Source organism: Lathamus discolor, chromosome 22 (genome assembly GCF_037157495.1).
Source record: "Lathamus discolor isolate bLatDis1 chromosome 22, bLatDis1.hap1, whole genome shotgun sequence".
In the NCBI taxonomy this organism is placed as follows: Eukaryota; Metazoa; Chordata; class Aves; order Psittaciformes; family Psittacidae; genus Lathamus; species Lathamus discolor.
In genome coordinates this window covers 2,534,897-2,554,588 of record NC_088905.1, presented here as the reverse complement: position 1 = coordinate 2,554,588, position 19,692 = coordinate 2,534,897, and the positions used below count along the sequence as shown (strand labels likewise).

The following is a 19,692-nucleotide window of genomic DNA, read 5'->3' as shown; positions in this document are numbered from 1 at the left end:
CAATCGTTTCCCCTGAAATGAGCTACATATTAAATAATGCTGGGCTCTGCAATTTATTCATAATCTCTCAGTGAAATCAGAACTTGCCCATAATCAGGACTTTCAAGTGTCAATTTGCTGCTCATCATAAAAACTCAGGGCTTCACGGTTCTTCTGCAAAGGAAATTTTCTGCATGAGTAATGGAGAGGAGGAAAGATGCTCCTGTTTATTTATCCACCTGCAAGGAAACTTCTGCTCCAGGTTCGAAAGTTACCATGTGGGGTTTCAAACAAACCAACCATTTCCTCTGTTTGCATTCATCTGGATTTCAGCATGTCAGTGCTGACAGGTTCAATACAATACCTGGCTTAAGCCTCTCCCCAAACCTGAGGGGTTTTATTGATGAAATTAGCACAACAATCAATATGTTGAATGTAGTTGATTTTTAAAGGTGAAAGTGGGCAGAAAATTCTCACCCCTGCTGTCTGTAGCTCCTGCAGGTTGGCATACTGGCATACAGAGCTTCCCAAAGGGCTGGCAAGCCATCTGGCATAGCTGTAGTAGATAGATCAAGTACAAGGACAAGTCTGCATTCCAGACAGAATTCCATTAAAGTATGACTTGAAGTAAATAAAAGACATTCAAACTGGTAATGATGTCCCTGTCTTTCTCTAACCCCATTTAACAACCAAGGATCAGTTGAATTTAGGGTCGTGATAGCAGCTTTATGTAAATTAGCAATTGCCCCTACAGTGATGAAATACAATGTCTAGGAATGGAGTAATAGCAGATTAATTTGTAGTTTATGCATCCTCCTTGGATGTGGCACACAGGTTATAAATACAATACTGAATGACATTAGTGAACTCCTAGTTGTGTTTACTGATGTGAAATTAAAGGAGAGATCAGATCATGATCATAAATATGTCCCCATAGATCAGAGATGCACCCAAAAGAAGATGTTTAGGTAAACATGTTGCTGGGGTTTGTCCTTGAGGTATGTGATAACAGCAGAGATTTTCTTGGGAAAGCCAAATGTCCTGGAGGAGCAGAGCCAAGATGTTATCAAGATGTTATTAAGATGTTGTTAATGTGAAGAAAACAGGCAGACCTTTGCTGTTGCAGTGCTTTTGATCAGCTAAAGGATTTGTTATTCATGTAGCATCATCTGTGTGCATGGTGCACCCTGGCTCTGAGACACTTCCAGACTCAAGACCCTGCTCTTGGCTTTCCTTTTTCCTTCCTCTGCAAAGAATTTCTCCTGTGTTGCCTTGGTCAGGTTGCTCTACCAGCTGATTTAATTTAAAGTCTGTTCAGTTTGGTTCTGAATGTGAAAATTAACACACTCAAACACTGATTGCTTTAATTTCTACAGTGATGCGCCACTATAAGCCAGCAGTGCATCTCTTTTCCTTGAGGACTGTATGTTTCAGTAGCCTGTAATATTAACAATTAATGCTCAGATAGCTAGGATGGGTTTACTATAATTTTAATAAAAGGCCTTGAAGGAAGGGTCAGTGAACTGTAAGAAATCAATCTTTCATAAGCAGTCTTTGGTTCTCATTGAAATATTTATGAATGATAAAGCTATCTTGACAAGGCAAAGTTCAGCACAGAGGCCACTGGTGACAACATGACAAGGTTTCATAACAGACAATGTGTATAATTAAAGCAAGAATGCAGAATGAAAACAGAAGATGTGTCTGTTTCATAACGCAAGGCTTCAAGGTGTAGTAATCTGATGTGACTGCATAGTGCGAGAGGCTCTTCCTGAGTTACATCTAATAAAGACATCCCATATAAAACATAACAATGAGCAAGTGAATAAAAACTATTAATTTAAACTATTATCTAGGATTTCTTAGCTTGATGAATGAGCAGAAAAGGCTCACAGGTTGCACCTTGGGAGCTGACTGGCAGTAAGGAAGCAGTAGCGTTCCACGAGTTAGGAACGTGAGGTGAAAACACGCTAGTACAAAGCACTGACTTTGAAAGTGGGACTGAGCTGTTGGTTTTGAGTGGTGTCACTTGGTGCTTTGAGGGTCACTGCTTGGTAAGATTTCTGCTTGAGAAGTTGGTTGGTATAATGTATATTTTCTGGAGCTAGAAGACAGAAACTGTTTGTGTACTCCTTGCCACCATCAACTTCACTTTGTGTTATAGTAGGATTTGAAAAGCCTTTCTAGCAGATGGACTCTCCTGGTTCTCCTCTGTCTCAGGCACCAGCCAGCCAGTGTTTGCAGCTGCTTTGCATTGGTTCAAAGCCCAAAAAGGTGTTAAGTCTGCAGAACAGAACCCCATGTTTAAGCTTTGGCTTTCTGGTTGCTAAATGGGAAGTGAAGACACAATGGTAAACATTTTTCAGTTGGAGAGGTGTGTATCTTCAGTTGCGAGACCTTTCTCTTTATCACTGATTTGAATGACATTATCCACACATTGGCTGTTGAAATCAGTGGAAAGGGAAGGAGAAAGCTAGCTAAATTGCATTAGAAAACACAATCTACATCACAACAGGAATACATTAATTTAGAATAAAATTAGCAACCTTCTGCTAACAGAATAATGAATATTTGTAGAGGTTTATCAATGTAAAAAATAAAGAAAGGAGAAGCCCTAATTGTGTTTGTTAATTCACACCCTCACCACCACTGTAAGAAAAACTCAGTATGAACAAAGCAATCATCTTCCTGGTATTCTTGGAGACAAACACAGATGCTGGTTACCCAGTGCCATTATTTCACCACATCCCATCTTAATTACAGTGAGAAACACAGAGGATAAAGGAGTAATTTCAGATTAGACAAAACAATTGCTTCCCTAAGCTTCTTAGCATTAGTTCTTTCTGGGGCTTGTTTTGTTCTTGGCTGTTCTCCTCACCTTCATGTGAGGGTGTATATAGAGGACTGAGCAATACCTCACACTTGACCCAGCCTCACGGGGTTCTAATGTAGCAAGGTTTCTTCAAATCCAAGTCTAACTCACGTTATTATTTGCTCCATCTGTTTTTTAATGGTAGTATGAGCCAGTTGGGTTCTGTCTCTCATTCTGCCCATCAGAAGGAACTGTGTTTCTTACTTACCCACATAGACACTGCCATAATCCTCATCTACTGGGCTGCCTGCCAGTACGTTTTTGAAGTGTATTGTTCCCGACTCGTGTGTTCATCTTACTTATAACATGATTGATTCCAGTCACTGGGCCAGAAATGCCCTTCCAAATTGTCACTGCTTAAGGGCACCGCTCAAGAAAAATACAGCCACAAATCATCCCCCCAAATAAAAAGGTCAACGGGTATTGAATTAGTTCATTTACAGAACTCTGTGGAATTAGCAATGTACTCTTAAATTGCTTCTTGATTGAGGACTTTTGCCTCATTAATCCTAAACAACCTCTGAACAGTGTTAAAGTCTAGCAGAGAAATGAGTGAGGCTTTGAAAACCTTGCACACATCCTGGGCTACAGGAGGCAACTTCCTAACACTGAAGTACACAAACAGCAGCAGAGTGTCTGTAAAGCAGCATCCCTTTGTTGTCCATAATGACATGTCCCCTACTGTTGGCCTCAGAGGCTCAAGTTGATAAGTTGCCTCCAAATACCCACAGCCCAGAGTTCTGCTACTGTAATCCAGAGGGGTCTAAGAGACAGTTGTAGGGTTTGTTAGTGCAAGCATGGCCATGCACAACTTTGGGACCAGTCTAACCAATGCGAGATGATGGAGACAGGCCCACAGATTTCTTCCAAAGGGAAATTAATACAATATATTTCCTCCAGAGATTCCCTCCTCCTGTCACTGATGCAGTAGTTTCTTACCTAGTTCTCTCCTGGCTTCTTTCCTTTGTGGTATGCTGATGTTCACTATTATTTTAGGCTTCTCTTTGTTTCTCATTTCAATTTCTTTGTTTTTTTCCTTTAAAAAAGAAAGAACCTGTTTCAGTTTGGCTCTTACTTATATGAAGTCTGTTCTTGCTGATGTCTGTGTACTGTATCATTGAGCTCTCTCGCTGGACGAAGAGCTCCAGGTTAACAGAGTTTGCAAGTGTTGGCCAGTTTAGAACTGCTGCCAGGTTAATATTGCAGTGTTATTCGATTTCTTCAGGCTGTTTATTAATATATTCCTCCTCTTCCTTTCCATCCACTCCCCTTAATCTCTTTCAAAGAAGAGAGGTCTGTCTTGTGTGTCTAAATATCACCAGTGCAGCAAACATTGCACCTCGCTTTGCACATAGAAACAGCAAATTACCTGTGTGATGTTATTACTCTGATCTTTGTCTTTCTTCACCCATCTTCGTAGATGCTGCTTGTCCCCATGACCCAGACCTGCACATGTAAATTAGACCGTGAACTCTGCAGCTCTGGGAGCAGGGCTTTCTTGAAGAACTGCTCTGTAAAATACCTGAGAACCTTTCTGGTGCTGTTATGAATAATAATGAGGATAATGAGGCCATTTCCCTTGTTAGTGATCAAAAAACCTCCTGCAAGTACTAGGAAGAATGGAGGGAGTTCGTTGCTTCCTCTTGCAACTTCCTCCCAGTCAGCAGGAGCATTCGCTGAGCTTGGCAGGTAGTCAGGGAAGGGCACTTCCATGTCTTACTCCATTTGTTTCCCACCTCCCACGTTTCTGTGGCATCGTACAGCTGAGTGGATGCTTCTGTGTATGTCTGCACACCCCTCCCTTACTTTTATTAATGTCAGAAGACATTCTCAGCCCTGCAGGGGACAGCCAGCATTACCGTCTGCTCTCATGTTGAGTTATTAATTTAACCAAAAATTTCAATTTCAGATAGCCTGAGGTTAGTCTCCTGCATTGGCAGCCCCTCATCATTCCAGGAGTATCCCTAGTAATAACCTTTGCCTGCCTCATTACCTTTTTGCATGCATAATAGCATTGTGGACTGTGGGATTAAAAGAAGCGGGGATAAAAATGGTGCATGCTTGTCTGGGTTATTTTCTAATGGCTTCTTCACCTGTTCAGGAAAATGACAATCTTTTCAGCAGGTGACTTATTCTTCAATAAGTATCAAGGGAAAAGGCACTTTTTAAGACCAACATTCTTTTTTTTTTTTGGGTACATACCTGGAAACCATATTGCAGGGTTTTAATGAGGCTGCTGTTTGCAAAGATCTTTCTCCAAGTGTGCTAGGTGGCAGAGTATTAAAAAGAAAAAGTAATTAGTGAAGGACAAAATGCATGGGAAGAAAATCACAGCATCTTTTTCCAAGTCAGATTTTAATTGAATTTGGATGCAGCAGAACTGCTAAGCTCTTTTTTCCACCATAAATGTTAAGTACAGACAGTTCACCATTCTATTACAGCTCCATAAATTAGTCTGATTGTAGCACATCCTTTGCAGAGCAACTGTTGCTCCCTCTAAAAGTTTGTAAATCAAGCTTAAGCTTAATGTACTTTTTCTTCCCTTGAATTTTTAACATGTTTGGTGTTTTCATAAACCCAGCATCTCTGTTGCTTGTTTCCCACTTGGTCCCAGTTCCCTGAATCTCACACTTCTGTGCATGGCTGTGAGAAGCAGATGATTGTGATAATGAGTAGTAAATAATTGCTTGACGTGGGAAGCTTCTCAGAAGCAAAACCAAATGTTTCCAGGTAATGAGAGGGAAAATACATCTGTGTCTGTATGAACTGGGGAGCCAGAAATGGAGGGGCCTGCTTTCAGAAGCGTTCATCACCCACAAATGGTGCGACATTTCTCAAAAGTCCTCAGCTTCTAATTAGCACCTTATAAAGTCACATTTTACCTGAAGGTGTGTGTGTCCCGGCAACGGGAAGCCTTGGCTGCTGTGCTTTGGAAGTATGTAGGATGTACCTATGGAGTTAGGGAAAGCTGTTTTATACTGGGGGAGCAGCCAGTGTGGTTTTAAGGTATGTTTGTATCTTTCTAGTTGTTAGATGCTTCGAGGACACAGTAGGGTAAAATAAAGGGAGTTACAGCAGTCTGGTTGTGACTGCTTTGAGGATGAGAATGTTTTTGTGTGGGGAAGGGAATGCCAGGAGAAACGTGCCAATTTTATTTTGGATTTACTTCATTTTAAGGGAGTGCGAGCACTCTGGGTGCATCACCAGTACATAGAAATGACTGAGCATTTTTAGATCTTGAAAGAAGTTTGCTTTGGGGGGAAAAGGTAAAATCAGAGCGGAGCTGGTCAAGAAAGATAATGCCTGAGTGGTGAAGGGGACAGAGCTACCGAGAGGAGGGGAGTGATGGTGTGACTGTGAGAATGGTGGTGCTGTGGCTTCTCTTTCTAGGATATCTCCGAGTGCATTAGGGGAATGTTATAGTCTTATATATGAAAGATAAGGAAAGACAGTGCAAGGAAACTGCCTGTTCCAAGTATTGTAGAATTGAGAATTGATTTGATCTTCATATTCTCAGGTCTGTGACTTCAGTATGAAACAGTCCTTTTCCTCCCTCAATGGGAGTTACAGAGATTATGTAGTGTATATCCATCTTCGTGTGCTACTATACAGAACCATGATTAATCCATTCATATTTGATTTAAATGACAGTTTTACTTTTAGATTTTTACTTCATTACAAGAAGCATGATATAAACCAACACTTTCTTTCTTCTTTTCAACACTATTTGTACCTCTCCTTTCAGTAATGGGTGTCCTCGCTTTTCTAGCAACAGACCCCACTTTAAAGCAGATGCACATCATGTTTTATAGAAATACTTGGTTTCACTACATTTATTCCATTCAAAACTAAACTAGTTGCAAAGACTCAGTGTTCTTACTGCTCGAGTATGATTGTAGTTCTTGAAATCCCCAGAGGCAGATGGCATAGGAATAGTGGTGACTGAAGAGACTTACTTTTGCTGCTAGGGTGGTAGAGGTGCTCCCAGCCCTGCTGCTTCCAGTGATGCTGGAAAGTGTTGAATAACCAGCTGGGTCATTTCTGCTCAGTTGCTGTAATTTATTGTCTCACCGAATCCAGATTTCCTGAATGTTAATGAAAAAAATACCCATCACACCAGCTCATGCCATTCTCTTTTATGACCTTATTAAATCTTACACTTTCTTATCATGCAGTGACAATTACTGGAGTATAGGACAGAGCTGCTTCTCTGCGTCAGCCATGGCATGTACGCTTTCCCTTGTCACCAGTGCTGGCTGAGTGATTTAGACCAAATGAGCAGTCCTGGGAGAGATTTTTACACTCTTGACAGGATGATATAACAAGAGAAAGGCTATTACCAAATACAAAGGAATAAGCAGAAGGGAGAAGGCAGGTGAGGAATGGGGAAGTAAATCTTTACATCTGTCACTTCATAATAAAATAACCTTCATGTTAAGATTTAATGAGCTGGTTATCCCACTAAAGAGGGAGGAAAATGCTGTCATCCTGCCTATCCCAGGCATTTTTGGCCCAAGACATACCTGGTTACAGAGGCAGGACTGGTGGGGGTGTGCATCTACTCACACAGACTAATAAGGTGACTACCCAGTCTATTCTCTCACCTTATTAATGTGATGTTTCTGCCTCTAAAATCAACCCAGTGCAAAAATGTCAGTGTCTGTAGGCAAAACTAAACTTAGGCTCTCTTTGTGGTGGTACAGGGAGACTAAAAGACTTCAGTAAATGACTATTTTATTTTTGATGTACTCCCAGAAAAGCTGTGTTACTTTTCCACATCATAACAATTTCTTAGCTCATGCATTGATGTCAGTAGCTACTCTTCAGTTACACTTCTCATTAGTTGCATAGAAAAATGATGCTCGGAGCAGGCATGATCAAGAGCTAAGAGCCCTCCTTAACAGAGAAGTGTGCTTTATTCCTGGATAATTCAAAACAGACCACTTCTAATATTTCTGATAGAAGGTACCAAACTTCTTAAAGGGCCTGCTTTAAAGCTTATTTTGAACTCTGGAAGGCATATTTTAAGAGCTAATGATTTATTCATATGTAAACCAGCCATGCTAATAATGTGTTCTGCCTATTATAATACATAACTCAGTGCCGCACTGTAGAGGCAGTTGTCATGCAGTCCTGTCTGATAAATGCAGTCACAAAACTCTGTGTAAGCCACATTGGTTTTGTCAGCTGCCTCAGCCATCTAAGGAAAACGCTGCATGGTTTTTACAGTGTTTCTTAACAGTGTTGGTGAATAATAGATTATTTATATACAGAAGCAGATCCAACCCCTGAGGTGCCAGCCACTGGGTAAGAAGGGTTGTCCATGCTTTCAGGAGTTAAAGTATTAGTAGAAATCGTCTTTTTCTCTTATTCTCTCTTTTTTCCTACCTTAAGCAAGGTCATTTGACTTTTCAAGGCTAGCAGTATAATGGCATTCCACCAGGGAATTAACCATTGCACAGGTTGGCACTTTGCAGCCACCAGCAAAGCATTGCATTCGGTAAAGACATCATTCAGCAGTTCTCCAGTAAAGAAACCAGCAGAGGAGGCAGCAGTTCAGAGCACTTGAGATGTGCCATCAGGCCCTGAACATCCCTCCTCTCTGATCTGTAAGACGCTGTGTTGGGGTGCTTAGAGGCATAGGGAGAAGTGCTGCTTCCTTCAGAGTATCATTCACTTGTTTTGAAATCAAGGCTAGGAGTCAAACAGCTCATTGTAGAGTTCATGCTTCACCTTTGAGAGGACAGAGTATGCTGATCCTAACCAATGGATTGGATGAACCAATGGTTCAGCTAACCAATATGCTGAACGCTTTCAACACAGCTTTTGGTGTCACAGCAGGATTGCCAGTGGATAGGGGTGGGGCTGTGCAGCTTGTACCAAGCCTGAGTTCTTGACTTGTGAGAGATTCTCCCGCAGTGGAAAACCAAACCGAAGTTATTCGAGGGCAGGTGGTTTTGATGCCACCTTGCGAAGCGTGAAGCTGATGGCAACAATTCCTAACCAGCGCATCTTTTGAAAGTGAAGCACAGTGACAGCCCTGTGACAGCTCTCCTGCATTTCAGGCAGGGGAGTGCTTCCAAGTGCTTTATGGAAGTGTTTCAATTAAAATAGGTAAAAGTCTAAAGTAGTATTTTCCCTCCTTCCTGGTGAGGGAAGAAACATTCCAGCTGCTCCAACCACAGGCAATGCTAGGGTGTCCCATTGCTGGGTAATTGCCATGGCAGATATTGGTAATCTCTGCAAAATGTAGCAATGCATCAGTGATTTGGATTCCTGAGGGTTGTTTTTTACTAACAAAGCTTTCTGCAGGACTTGAGGCATTGACCGTTACTTAAAGTTTGAATCTGCTTGTGGCTGCTGTTATGTAGTAAATAAAGCTGGCAGGGGAAAAAGCAAACGAACAAAATCAGAGTAAGGGCAGATAGCCTTGAAGCCGTGGGATATATTGGAATACCAACTTCATCAAATCAAACCAGTACCTCGCAAGTAGAAGAGGAAAAAAATATGTAAAAAAGCACAAACCTCCTCAGCAGGGGACAGATTGGGATTTATTCAGTTTAGTTTAAATTAGTCTGTGGTGTTTGTAACCAGGAGTAGTTCTCTCCAGCGCTGCCTCCTGTCACAACAGAAGGGTTAGAGGATTTGAGTAAGCAACCAAATGGCCTTAAAACAAAACAGAAACACATGCAGGGAGAGAATCCGTTTCTTTCCTTCTCTACCAACCAAAGCCTGCCTTCCTACCGTGAACTCTATATTGGCACCATAAACAGCTGTGGGAACACACTATACCAACATCTCCTGGGCCCTGGGGAAAGCTGGTGTCACAAATCAAGTCAGTGCCCTGTTCAAAGGACCAGCCACCATGGTAGATGTGCGGGCAGCTCATTATTCTTCACAGGCTCTGTGGAGACAGAACAGGACTGAAAACTTAGACGGGTGTGTACGTGGCTGTGCTGAAGCACATCACTTTTCAGCTGAGCTGTCCTACATTAAATGACCATATGCTTCTTTAGAGTCATAGCTTCTTACAGAAATGTTATAATGAGGGTAACAAAGCAAATTCTTTTTAGTAATGCAAAATACCCTTGTATTTTTGTGTCATGGAGTGGAGTGCATCAGGGCATTAGATGCGTATGGGGCGCTGTGCATGTGAGGGGGAATGTGGCATGGAAAGGAGGAGGATGCTTCTGTGCTCAGTGGAGGCCATAATTCTGCTTTGAGATCATCTAAGAACAGCTTCCACTCGCAGGGTAATTTCTCAGTGGCTGTTCAATGAATCACACTGCAATGAAACTCTTACAGTAACATATGTTATTTCTCTGCAAATATAATTAATCATGAATAATTTTACAATGAATGGCAAAGGCAGTTAACATGGTAGGCCTGCTTATTATAAAGGGTGGTCATTACATTATGTGGTGTATATCTTGGATGATAACAACTTTAATGCATGTAATAAAATGTTTAAACCACAACAGCTATCTTGATTTATAACAGCTTGCCCTAGCATCCCCTGCAATGTACATATTAATAATACACTTTATACCATCTGACTTAAGGTGGGTGCCATCTGCAGGGTCTCATTTTGTTGCACACATACATGTGTTAATGTGACGCAGTTGTAACTGGAGTGTAGATCAGATCTATCCAGAGAAGGGCTGTGTACACTACTCAAATGCCCCAGTGTTGCTCTGGCTTAATCCAAGGGTTCCCGGTGTCTTCTCCCCAGACTGGTGACAAGCAGATGTGGGTGCCTCTGAGGAAGATGAGCACCAGCGATCCTGGTACCTGTGCAGGTTGGGATGTGTCAGTGATAGCAATCAGGGGCTCTCTGATTGCAGGACTGAGTGCTCTATTTGCTGGCAGGGTATTTCCATTCTTTTAGGTGGGATAATAAGGTTATGACCTCATCTCTATGGGGAGGATTAATCAGGAGAATGAGTTCTTGTCTCAGTGAAAGGTATTACAAATCCAAAGATTACATTTACACAGTAACGGGAACAGAACTCTAGTGATGTGAGATTCAAGGTACAACCACTTACAGGATGTAGCAATGGAGTTACCTGCATTTTAGAGGGAATGGTCAGTGTGTATGCATCCACAGAGAGGTTATGCATCCACAGAGAGGTTCTGCATCTCTCTTGCAAAAAGCAGAATAGATGGTGGTTTTGTAGTGCAAAGGACAAAGATGTCCTAGTCCTGGAGTGGGGCCTGGACCTCTGTTCAGACAAGTAGGGCACTTCAGTGAAATACCTGAAACAACGTGTTAGAACATAATTGGCATTCTTTGGGTCGTGGTTCAGACCAGTAACAAAGCAGGCTGATACTCCCAAATTGTTTCAGTGTTGTCAGTAAAGGGTGAACTTCAGTTCTGGTCCTATTCCTGTACATTTTGCAGGTTTTCTGGAAAAAGGTGCCCTGTACACAGTTTCCCAGTGTAAACTCCCATCCAAGGCTCACTCTAAGCATCCCAAAGCACTCGTATCACAGGATCTTGTTCTATCCCATTAAATTAATGTGTCACTCATACACTGATTGAAGATGTCAGTAAAAGACTCTTTATTCATAAATAACTGATATGCAGTAATTTACGTCTGTACATTTATCTCCAAAAGGCCATAGCCATACAGGATTGCAAACTCTACAGAAAACATCCAAACTGTCCATTATTACTTTTTCAGTACAATATAACACAGCTGTTTGGCATTACCAAATATATATATGTATATATATTTATATATGTACATGTGCTGAAAAAAGAAGCCAGTGCAGCCTTTTCCAAGGAGTCCTTCCCAAGTATTTTACTGTACAACATTCAGAATTTACATTGATAGAACAAGGCACAGAAAGTGTGGTATGAAGCCAAGGCCATGCTTTCGATTTCATGTTCTTCTCCTACTCCTTCAGCTTCATACTCAAGAAAGCATTCAAACCTCTGCTCTTTTTTCAGTTCTAAACACACTGAAACCGGGGGGAGGGAAGAATGCTCAGTCAGCTGAGCCCAAACCAGCATTGTCAGAACCCATTCCCTGCTAAAAGAAAGGAGCAGAAGAGAAGGTTGGTCTCTAAAGGAATACTTGTGGGCTTTCCCATTAAGAAACTATTAGTATTAATTTTGTAGTTGCTTAGGTTGAAGTTCCCCCTTCACCTAAAGGCTGGTCAGAAGCGTTGAAGGTTGCAGTAGCAATTTTGCAGTTAGTCAGCTCTAGTCATGCATACCACTGTTTGAAATCTCACCAACTGACCAGCATCACATCTTACTTCTTCCAAATCAACAAGAGGTGTACACTTGATGTTCTTGGACCATGTATGAACTGAGATCAGTCATAGTGGGTATGAATGTAGTCAAGAGGAGGCAGCTGCATCTCCCAAGTCACCATTCTATGATGTCAGTTGGCTGTTCCCAACTATCTACCAGAAGTATGTGTATGCCACATCTGCAGCGAGGCATATATATCTGTGTGTGTGTGTTACTGATGGATTGGGGAACTGTGTGAGGTTCAGAAATGGGATCTGGGGTTTAGACTGAAAGGGGAAAGAATGCAAAAGTCTACAGCTTCATGTAAAAATATTCCTCCACCCCCCTTCAACTTAACGTCAGTGCACAAATAGAGGGGAACTGAAGGAATTGCTTGGAAAGATACTATCACTGTAAGGTTCATATTCCAAATTTCAGTATGGGAAATACCAGGTCTTACGTTTTTTAAACTGCAAAACCAAAGCTTGTCAGTTCTAAGTGTGGATTTGTTAGGAAACGTTCTTGTTGCCTGTAGCAGACATTGCTGTTAGATCCATGTCTTCCCCCTCCTGCTGCGTCAGAAAAAGCTTTAACCAGGCTTGGTGCAGAACACCCTTCACTTCATTTTGTGCTACACATTTCCTTTTGGGATTAGACAATAATATTTATATACAGAGACCAGATAACACAGGGGTTTGACATCATCTTAAATCTGCAGAAGTACATTCTCAACCAAGGTTATCACACCAGGGGCAGACAGACTAAGTAGCTGCTGACAAAACCACGGCTCTACAGTAGGTGAGTGTCTAATCTCATTAGATTACAGTACACTACATCACAGATCAGGGACGGGTGCCTAATCACCACATCCCTTAGCTAAGTTTTCACAAGTGACTTCAGCTCTAGTTACCCTGTGACAGCAAGGCAAGGAGGCTACCCCTGAACCCCGGCTCGCCTGGATTCCCTTGGAAAGCACAAACCAGTTAGTCAATACAACTGAACAGCTTATTTAAAAGCAGCTTTTGCAATAGCTTGAAAATTACAATACACCCCTACCCACCCAAGCCCCAGACAAGAAACACTAGTAGAATCTGTACTATTCACCTCTAATACAAAAAGTATAGCGGCAAATTCCTAGACATTTATGTTCCTTTTGGACAGAACAGTGAACATGGACACTGACAGGTTTAACTTGCGGCAGTAGAACATCGGTTCTGTTTTCTGCATTGCAGACTCTGTCACTATCAAATGCTCCTTCAAGTGATTCTTTAAGCTTAGAGTGGTTTATTTATCTTTGTCCATGTTGGAAAGGAGATTTTTGCTACCATTTATGCTAGTATTGGTGATGAGAGAAAAGAGCGAGACTGTGTGTTACTAGGAAATGATTCATAACCTTTTGCCAGCATACTGAATTTTAGTTTTTGCTACAGCTACTGTGTGTTCTAGAGCTAGTACTTTGAGTTACTGTGTTTGCTCAGGCATCCTTTATGCTTTAAGAATTGTAACTAGACAATCATTAGCTATCCACGGAAGGATCCATGTGCCATTTCACGCGCTGCCTCTTCTGAAGCAGGAATAGTGTCAAGGGAGTGATTTTACCAAAACATATCCCCCAGAGCACAGAAAACATTCTTCAGCAGGTTCAACATGAGAGAGGTTCCCAGAGAAGAATGTTAACCATGCCCACTGCTTGTGGGGAAAGTGGGAGGACTTCCTAGGAATAATTCAGACAAGGAAAAGAAAGGCTGGAAAGAGAAATCATCAGATGATTCCCAGTTGTTAAGGACTTAGAAATAATTTCCTGGTTTCCACTCAGTTAATTACAACTCAAGGAAATAAAATGCAGCCCTTTGCCTTTATCTGTGTTTTATAGGCAGAAACACATGGGGGTGTGTGTGTGATAAATTCCAATCACAAGCAGAATTCTACAACAGTTCCTCACCTGTTTTAGCTTTATATGCATAAACTGTATTTTTTGTAGTGGAAAATATTCCTTGGAATTGATCAGTTACCGAATGTTTTATTCTCACAGAGTGCTATCTTTCAAGTGAAAAACAAAAATGGACCTTTAGGATGATGTTAATACCATGGAGTCACAGAATCACAGAAAGGTTTGAGTTGGAAAGGGCCTTAAGATCATCCAGTTCCAACCCCTTGCCATGGGCAGGGATGCCCCACACTAGGCCATGTCACCCAAGACTCTGTCCAGTGATAACGTCCCTGTTGTAGTGATTTACACTGAGTAAGCTTTTCTCTTCACCTGCTGAAGGCAACCCGTGCACAGGCCTGTGGAGGAGGAGAGCAGCTCTTGCCAGAGCTGATGATAATCACAAAGATGGTGCCCTATATTTTAAGAGAATTGGGTTGCTATCTGTTCATCTATCACAAAAAGCCCAGTAAAATTTTTGTGGGAGTCCATCTGGGTTTTATAGCTCTTACACTGGTAGATGAAGGTTGAATTTACCTCTGCAGAGCAGGGCTTCTTTCCTGGTGCCTTAAAAGGATCCTACTGTAAACCAGCAAGACTGTGCAAAAGCAATGTGGTGAGACTGTAAATGAGCTTTTAGGATGCTGCAGTCTGGTAGAGCTGTGAAATGCCCCATTTTGGTGACAAAACTGTAAGTCAGTTTTAAAATGCAACTCTTAGGCTGAATCCTGAATGACTCACACAGGAGTATCTGGGAGAAGAAGCGCTGAGGAAGATGAAATCAGGTTCTAGCTACAGCAGGTTCTTCGGTGATGTGATCACAATGGCCATTCCCCCATATCGCACCCAGGGCAGCAGGAGGGAATCTCACTGGGTAATATAACATCATGTTTTCTTTCTTTTTATAGTTTATGAAGAGATCTTAAAATTACTTTTCCAAAAGCCATACTGCAGAAATTAAAGGAGGGGAATACATTTTTAATTCCTGGCCTCTTGCCCTTTTTCAGATGCTCCTTTACCGCTGGGTTTTAGATCATATCAACACATACATGGATACAGATTTCCAAAAAATCTTTTTAATATAGATGTTAAAAATGTGCTTCTGGAATTTTAAGATTCCTAATAATTTATTTATAGCACTGGAATCGAAATTCTGATTTATTCTGCGAAGCATACTTAGAGCAGGCTTGTGAGGAGCCAGCAAAAGTCAGTTGCTTTCTACTGTAACAAATAGGAAGCAAGCATTTAACACCTTTTACTTGTATTGTTTAGCTCTTTGTTAATGGCAACAAAATCCATGTGGCAGCAGAAGCATTTACCTAAAAAGCATTTTAATTTCTTCATCTCTAAAACTGTGCATAAAAAGAGAGGAGAATTGGCATAATCCTCTGGAAGTGGCAAGTGCTATCAGCATCTCCAGTGCCACTCATGCCAACCAGCAGAAGGAGCACCTGGAAACAGGCCGGTCTGCCCAGATCCATCAGGTAACAAAGAGAACAGGAAAAACATGGAGCCTACTTTTACACTACCTGGTCTCCATTTCTTACTGTCCTACTATCTAGCAATAACAGGAAGGATGTCCAGAGAAGCAGAACAGACAAGGGATTTTTCTGTCTACACAAGAGTGTGAGTGGGGATGAGGTATGAGAGAAGCCTGTTGAAGGATGTGTGGTATGGACAACGTGATTCAGCAGCGGTTTACTCAGTATCCTGTTTGCATAGGACAAGGAGAACCTAGTGCAGCATGTGGTAAGGAAAGGAAGGCCTGTTTAAAGAACACAAGAGAAGGTCGTGGCACGTGGATAGTGCTCATGAAGGCCAAGTGTTTCAGTGGGATCTAAAGGGATCAGTCAGGTTTTTGAAGGGCAGTTATCAGAGGTTCTCAGACACAGTGGTTCAGATGCAACTCCCTGCTGAAGAATACCCTTAAGTATGGGGCCCATTACACTGTTTCCTGGTCCCTCTTAAGGGTACCACACAGGTCTACATGGCTTTTCACCTGACAGTATAGCCACTCTTGTAGGACTCCAGGTATACAGCTGGATAAGCTCCTGGTAGCATGGTCTGGTTACTGTTTCAAACCCCATTCCAGTGGGAGGAAGGTAAATCAGTAGTGTTGTGGCATTTCCAGGCCACTTAAACAGTACAAGAGGACCAAAACAAGAACAGATTAGAAAAAAACCAAGAGTTCTTGATTCAGAGTCACAAAAATAGGCTCAGTAACAAAGCTGCTGCTTTAGCAAAAGTGAAAACAGGAATCAAAACTCAAACGGAAACAATAATACTCCACTGAGTGATGTAGAACTGTAAGCTTAACCTCAGGCCCCAGACTGAAGGGTTTCTTTTCTGGCATTGTAAGCAACTTTGACATCTATTCCTTTTCAGTAGGTTAATGCAGACACTAGACTTGAGGGGATTTTTGCATCTAACTGGGATTTGGTGTAGAACCCAGATCCCTTCTGTCTGAAGGCCCCTTTAGATGTACTCTGGAGGAGGTCAGCCTGGACAGCTGCTGGTTTCTCTCTCTCCGGGCTTTGCTGAGCATTCCAAAAGCAGCATTGGGTGTCTCTGTACATGGAGGTTTCTCAAAGCTGCCCAAGTCTGGGAAGTGAACACTCTGCATTTCCTAGGAGAAAGCTGTTGGGTTGAAGCTCTGTGCTCAGCTCTTTCTGACCCCAGGTCTTGTGTGTAGCTCACATTGGGAAAACAAGAGGGGATACACGCAGCTGTTTGGAATGACATGGGTGTGCCTCAGCACCTGCAGGGTGGTGCTTTGCTCTTTGCTGTGGTAGGGAACAGAAGCTAGTTTGAAAATTAAGCAGCATCTGAGGAGAAGCTGAGCACAAATTAACTGCCCGAGAGTGCAGTTAAACCTGGAGCTGGTTTCCCAGACAACCACAGCTCACTAAAGCTCTGCCGCTTCGCTGTGGATGCCATTCCCTATTTTTACTTAATTCCTGACATTTTGTCCAATGATGAACAGGTTTCTGAGGAGGAGGACTGGAAGTCACTAGAAATATAATTCAAACACAGATAGAACCATGTGCTGCTGAAAACAGTGACAGCTTGCAGCCAAAGAAGCAGGTATTTTTGTCTCAGTCGCAAATATGCTTACAGCCATTATGATTTCCCACTGCAAACAGGAACTCTCATGTCAGGCTGCATGAAATACTAAAGTGCAGAAAATGTTGGGGGAAATCTTAAGTATTCATAAGTCTAACACTATTGCAGCCTGCTGAGCAGGGCAAGCAATGAGATTTGCAGTTTTAGAGCAGTGAGAACAAGCGAAGGTTTAAATCAAGAGTAGTTCATCACACCTTTCATGACTAGAACCTGGGTAAGGAAGCAGGTTCAGATTATTACAGCTTTGCACACTCTGTACCTACTCTGCCCTGTCATCCTGCTCTTGGCCAAACACGGGGAAAAACCCAGAGCGTTTGTTTTCCATTTCTTGCACTTCCATAAAGCTCCTGAAATCTCGGTTTTGTTCCTGCTTTGTATTGATAGTGTTCCTCTCACCAACGCTGACAGCCCACGGCCAGAGCTCCTTGGCTCATTTTAAAGAATACATAAGTAAGAATAAAGGTTAAATTTGGCTCAGCACCAGCTCCACTTGCTCACAGTGACAGCTCTTTTTGGTTCAGTTGAAGTAATAAGTTATTCTTGTATGTAATGGCTAAAAAGGAGGAGAATTCTCTTAGCTTTACATTCTGGGTAAATCTGGTGGTAAATGCCATGTTTGTAACTAAACCACGTGGAACAACACAGCCAAGCTTCACGTCCGGTGAGATTTGCAGGCTGTACAATGGAATGAAGCCCATCTTTGGCAGGAGCCTGTGGGGTTCATTGTTTCAGTCTGAAACGAAACCAGAATCAAGCTGTGCTGCCTGACTTCACTTTGACTTTTGAGTTTAGCCTCAGTACCTAAAGTAAGCAAAAAATGTGTAAGCTTGCTAAAACAGGGCTGGTGATTTCCCGTGTGATTTTTGGTTATTTAAATCCACCCCCAAAGAAACATTTTTGGACTAAATGAACATTTGCAGACCAAGAACTTGAGAAAATCTCTCTCAGGCACACACTAATTCCACAGAGAAGGGGTTTGTTCTGTTCCTTTGTTAACAGAATAAGCTCTGCAGCAGCAGTACATTCATTAAGTGGTTGAATGTTTAAAAGGAATTGGTTGGAATACACATGCTATCAATTAAATAGCTACAAGATCCTCTAATTCCTCAAACATCTGAACAGGAGAAGGCCAGTTTTTCTGTAGCAGATACAAAGGGACATTGATGTTATTGAATGGCATCTTAAACCCACTCTAAGTGTGGTAAGTTGGAGCTGCAGGACAAAGCGGGCTCCAGGCCCCAAGAAGCCAAAGCTTTAAACCAGGATTAACCTCTAGTGGCTTCAAATATTCCGTATCATATTCACCGATTTCCACTAGGCTTTATATCAGTGTTACTGTTTCCTGAAATTAGGATTTTAAATAGGGCTGCTTCTGCTCCTCCAACTGAAAACTGCATTGTGGAACTGTCTGTCTCCATGCAGACCCTGATGTGCAGAAACCCTTATTTCCTCCCTACCAAAGAGAATCTCTAGTGTCATAGTCAAAGCTGGCCATCAGTTCTTGTATGGAGAGAGTGACTAAAGTCCATTTTGCCTGCTGTAGTTGAAGTCGGGCTCCTCAACCTCAGTTTCTGTTATGTCCGAGATTTTGGAGTGCGTCCTTCCTATTTCTTCCAGGGCACAGGCTAGGGAGTCAAGGTCACCATCGTGTTGATGTCGGGCTTCCCAGAGGTCCAGAATGACAGCAGATGGACTGCTTTGTGTAGCAAAATAGGAGAGATTCCTAAAAGGAGGGGAGAAAAAGGTGAAACAGGATGAGGAGCAGTATAGACTTGTAGGTACTATGAATGTGAAAGCGCTCTGGGGCCTAGCACTGTCAATGTGCTTAAAACCCAAAAACAGTGAGGGAGAGGAATTATGTCACTTAGATTGATGCTTGTGATTATGAAGACATCTTTTAATTTGTGAATTTGTATTTGATTAATAGTTAGTAGTTTTTAGGACTTTGCAGGGGTGATATTTGCAAAGAATTTGGTAAAACAAGTATCTTAAGCACATTACCTCCTAACTCCTTCTATTTATGGGCTTTGGACATAATGATCTGAATAAATACATTATCTATTCACAAGCATAAATGTTATTATGCATTTGTATTGCATACAGCTCTATAAATATGGAAGAAACAGATGAACCTATAGCACAGAAAAGGGAATTTGGGCTTCAATGTCTGGCTTTTTAAGCCAGCTCCAAGATAATTAAGTATTTACTACTGACCATTTCTGTACTGTTCTCATCAGTCAAAATCAAGCAGAAACCATTTTTTAACTTAGGCTTCCCTAATTCCCTTCCCTCTGAACATTCATCCCTATTGGAGATTGAAAGTGAACATACAGGGAATAGTGTGTGTATGTGTAGTACAATTCCAGTGTTGAAGAAGTTCCTTGTAGCCACGATAGGAGTCGTTCCAGTGCATTGCCAGAACAGATTCCTGTCTACCCTGAGGAGCTGAAGCCAGGCTGTTACTCTTGCCAAGTAACACCTTGACTTCAACAGAACTACTGATACGGCAGTGGCCTGTGTTGTGAAATAGATGGGGCAATATTATGGATT

General features: G+C 41.9%; 1 protein-coding gene and 1 long non-coding RNA gene across 3 annotated transcripts in view; one reads left to right on the top strand and one right to left on the bottom strand.

The window, feature by feature from the left end:
• LOC136003529 (uncharacterized) overlaps positions 1-19,692 on the top strand; it is an 86,486-nt gene that overhangs the window by 59,175 nt on the left and 7,619 nt on the right. The gene's annotated exons all lie outside the window — the stretch shown is intronic.
• The window catches only part of UNC5D (unc-5 netrin receptor D), a 127,937-nt gene continuing 126,450 nt past the window's right edge, over positions 18,206-19,692 (bottom strand). The window contains exon 17 of the mRNA XM_065659215.1: positions 18,206-18,865. Within this exon, the coding sequence (XP_065515287.1) occupies positions 18,661-18,865 (205 nt within the window). The 3' untranslated portion in view covers positions 18,206-18,660. The remainder of the gene's footprint in view (positions 18,866-19,692) is intronic.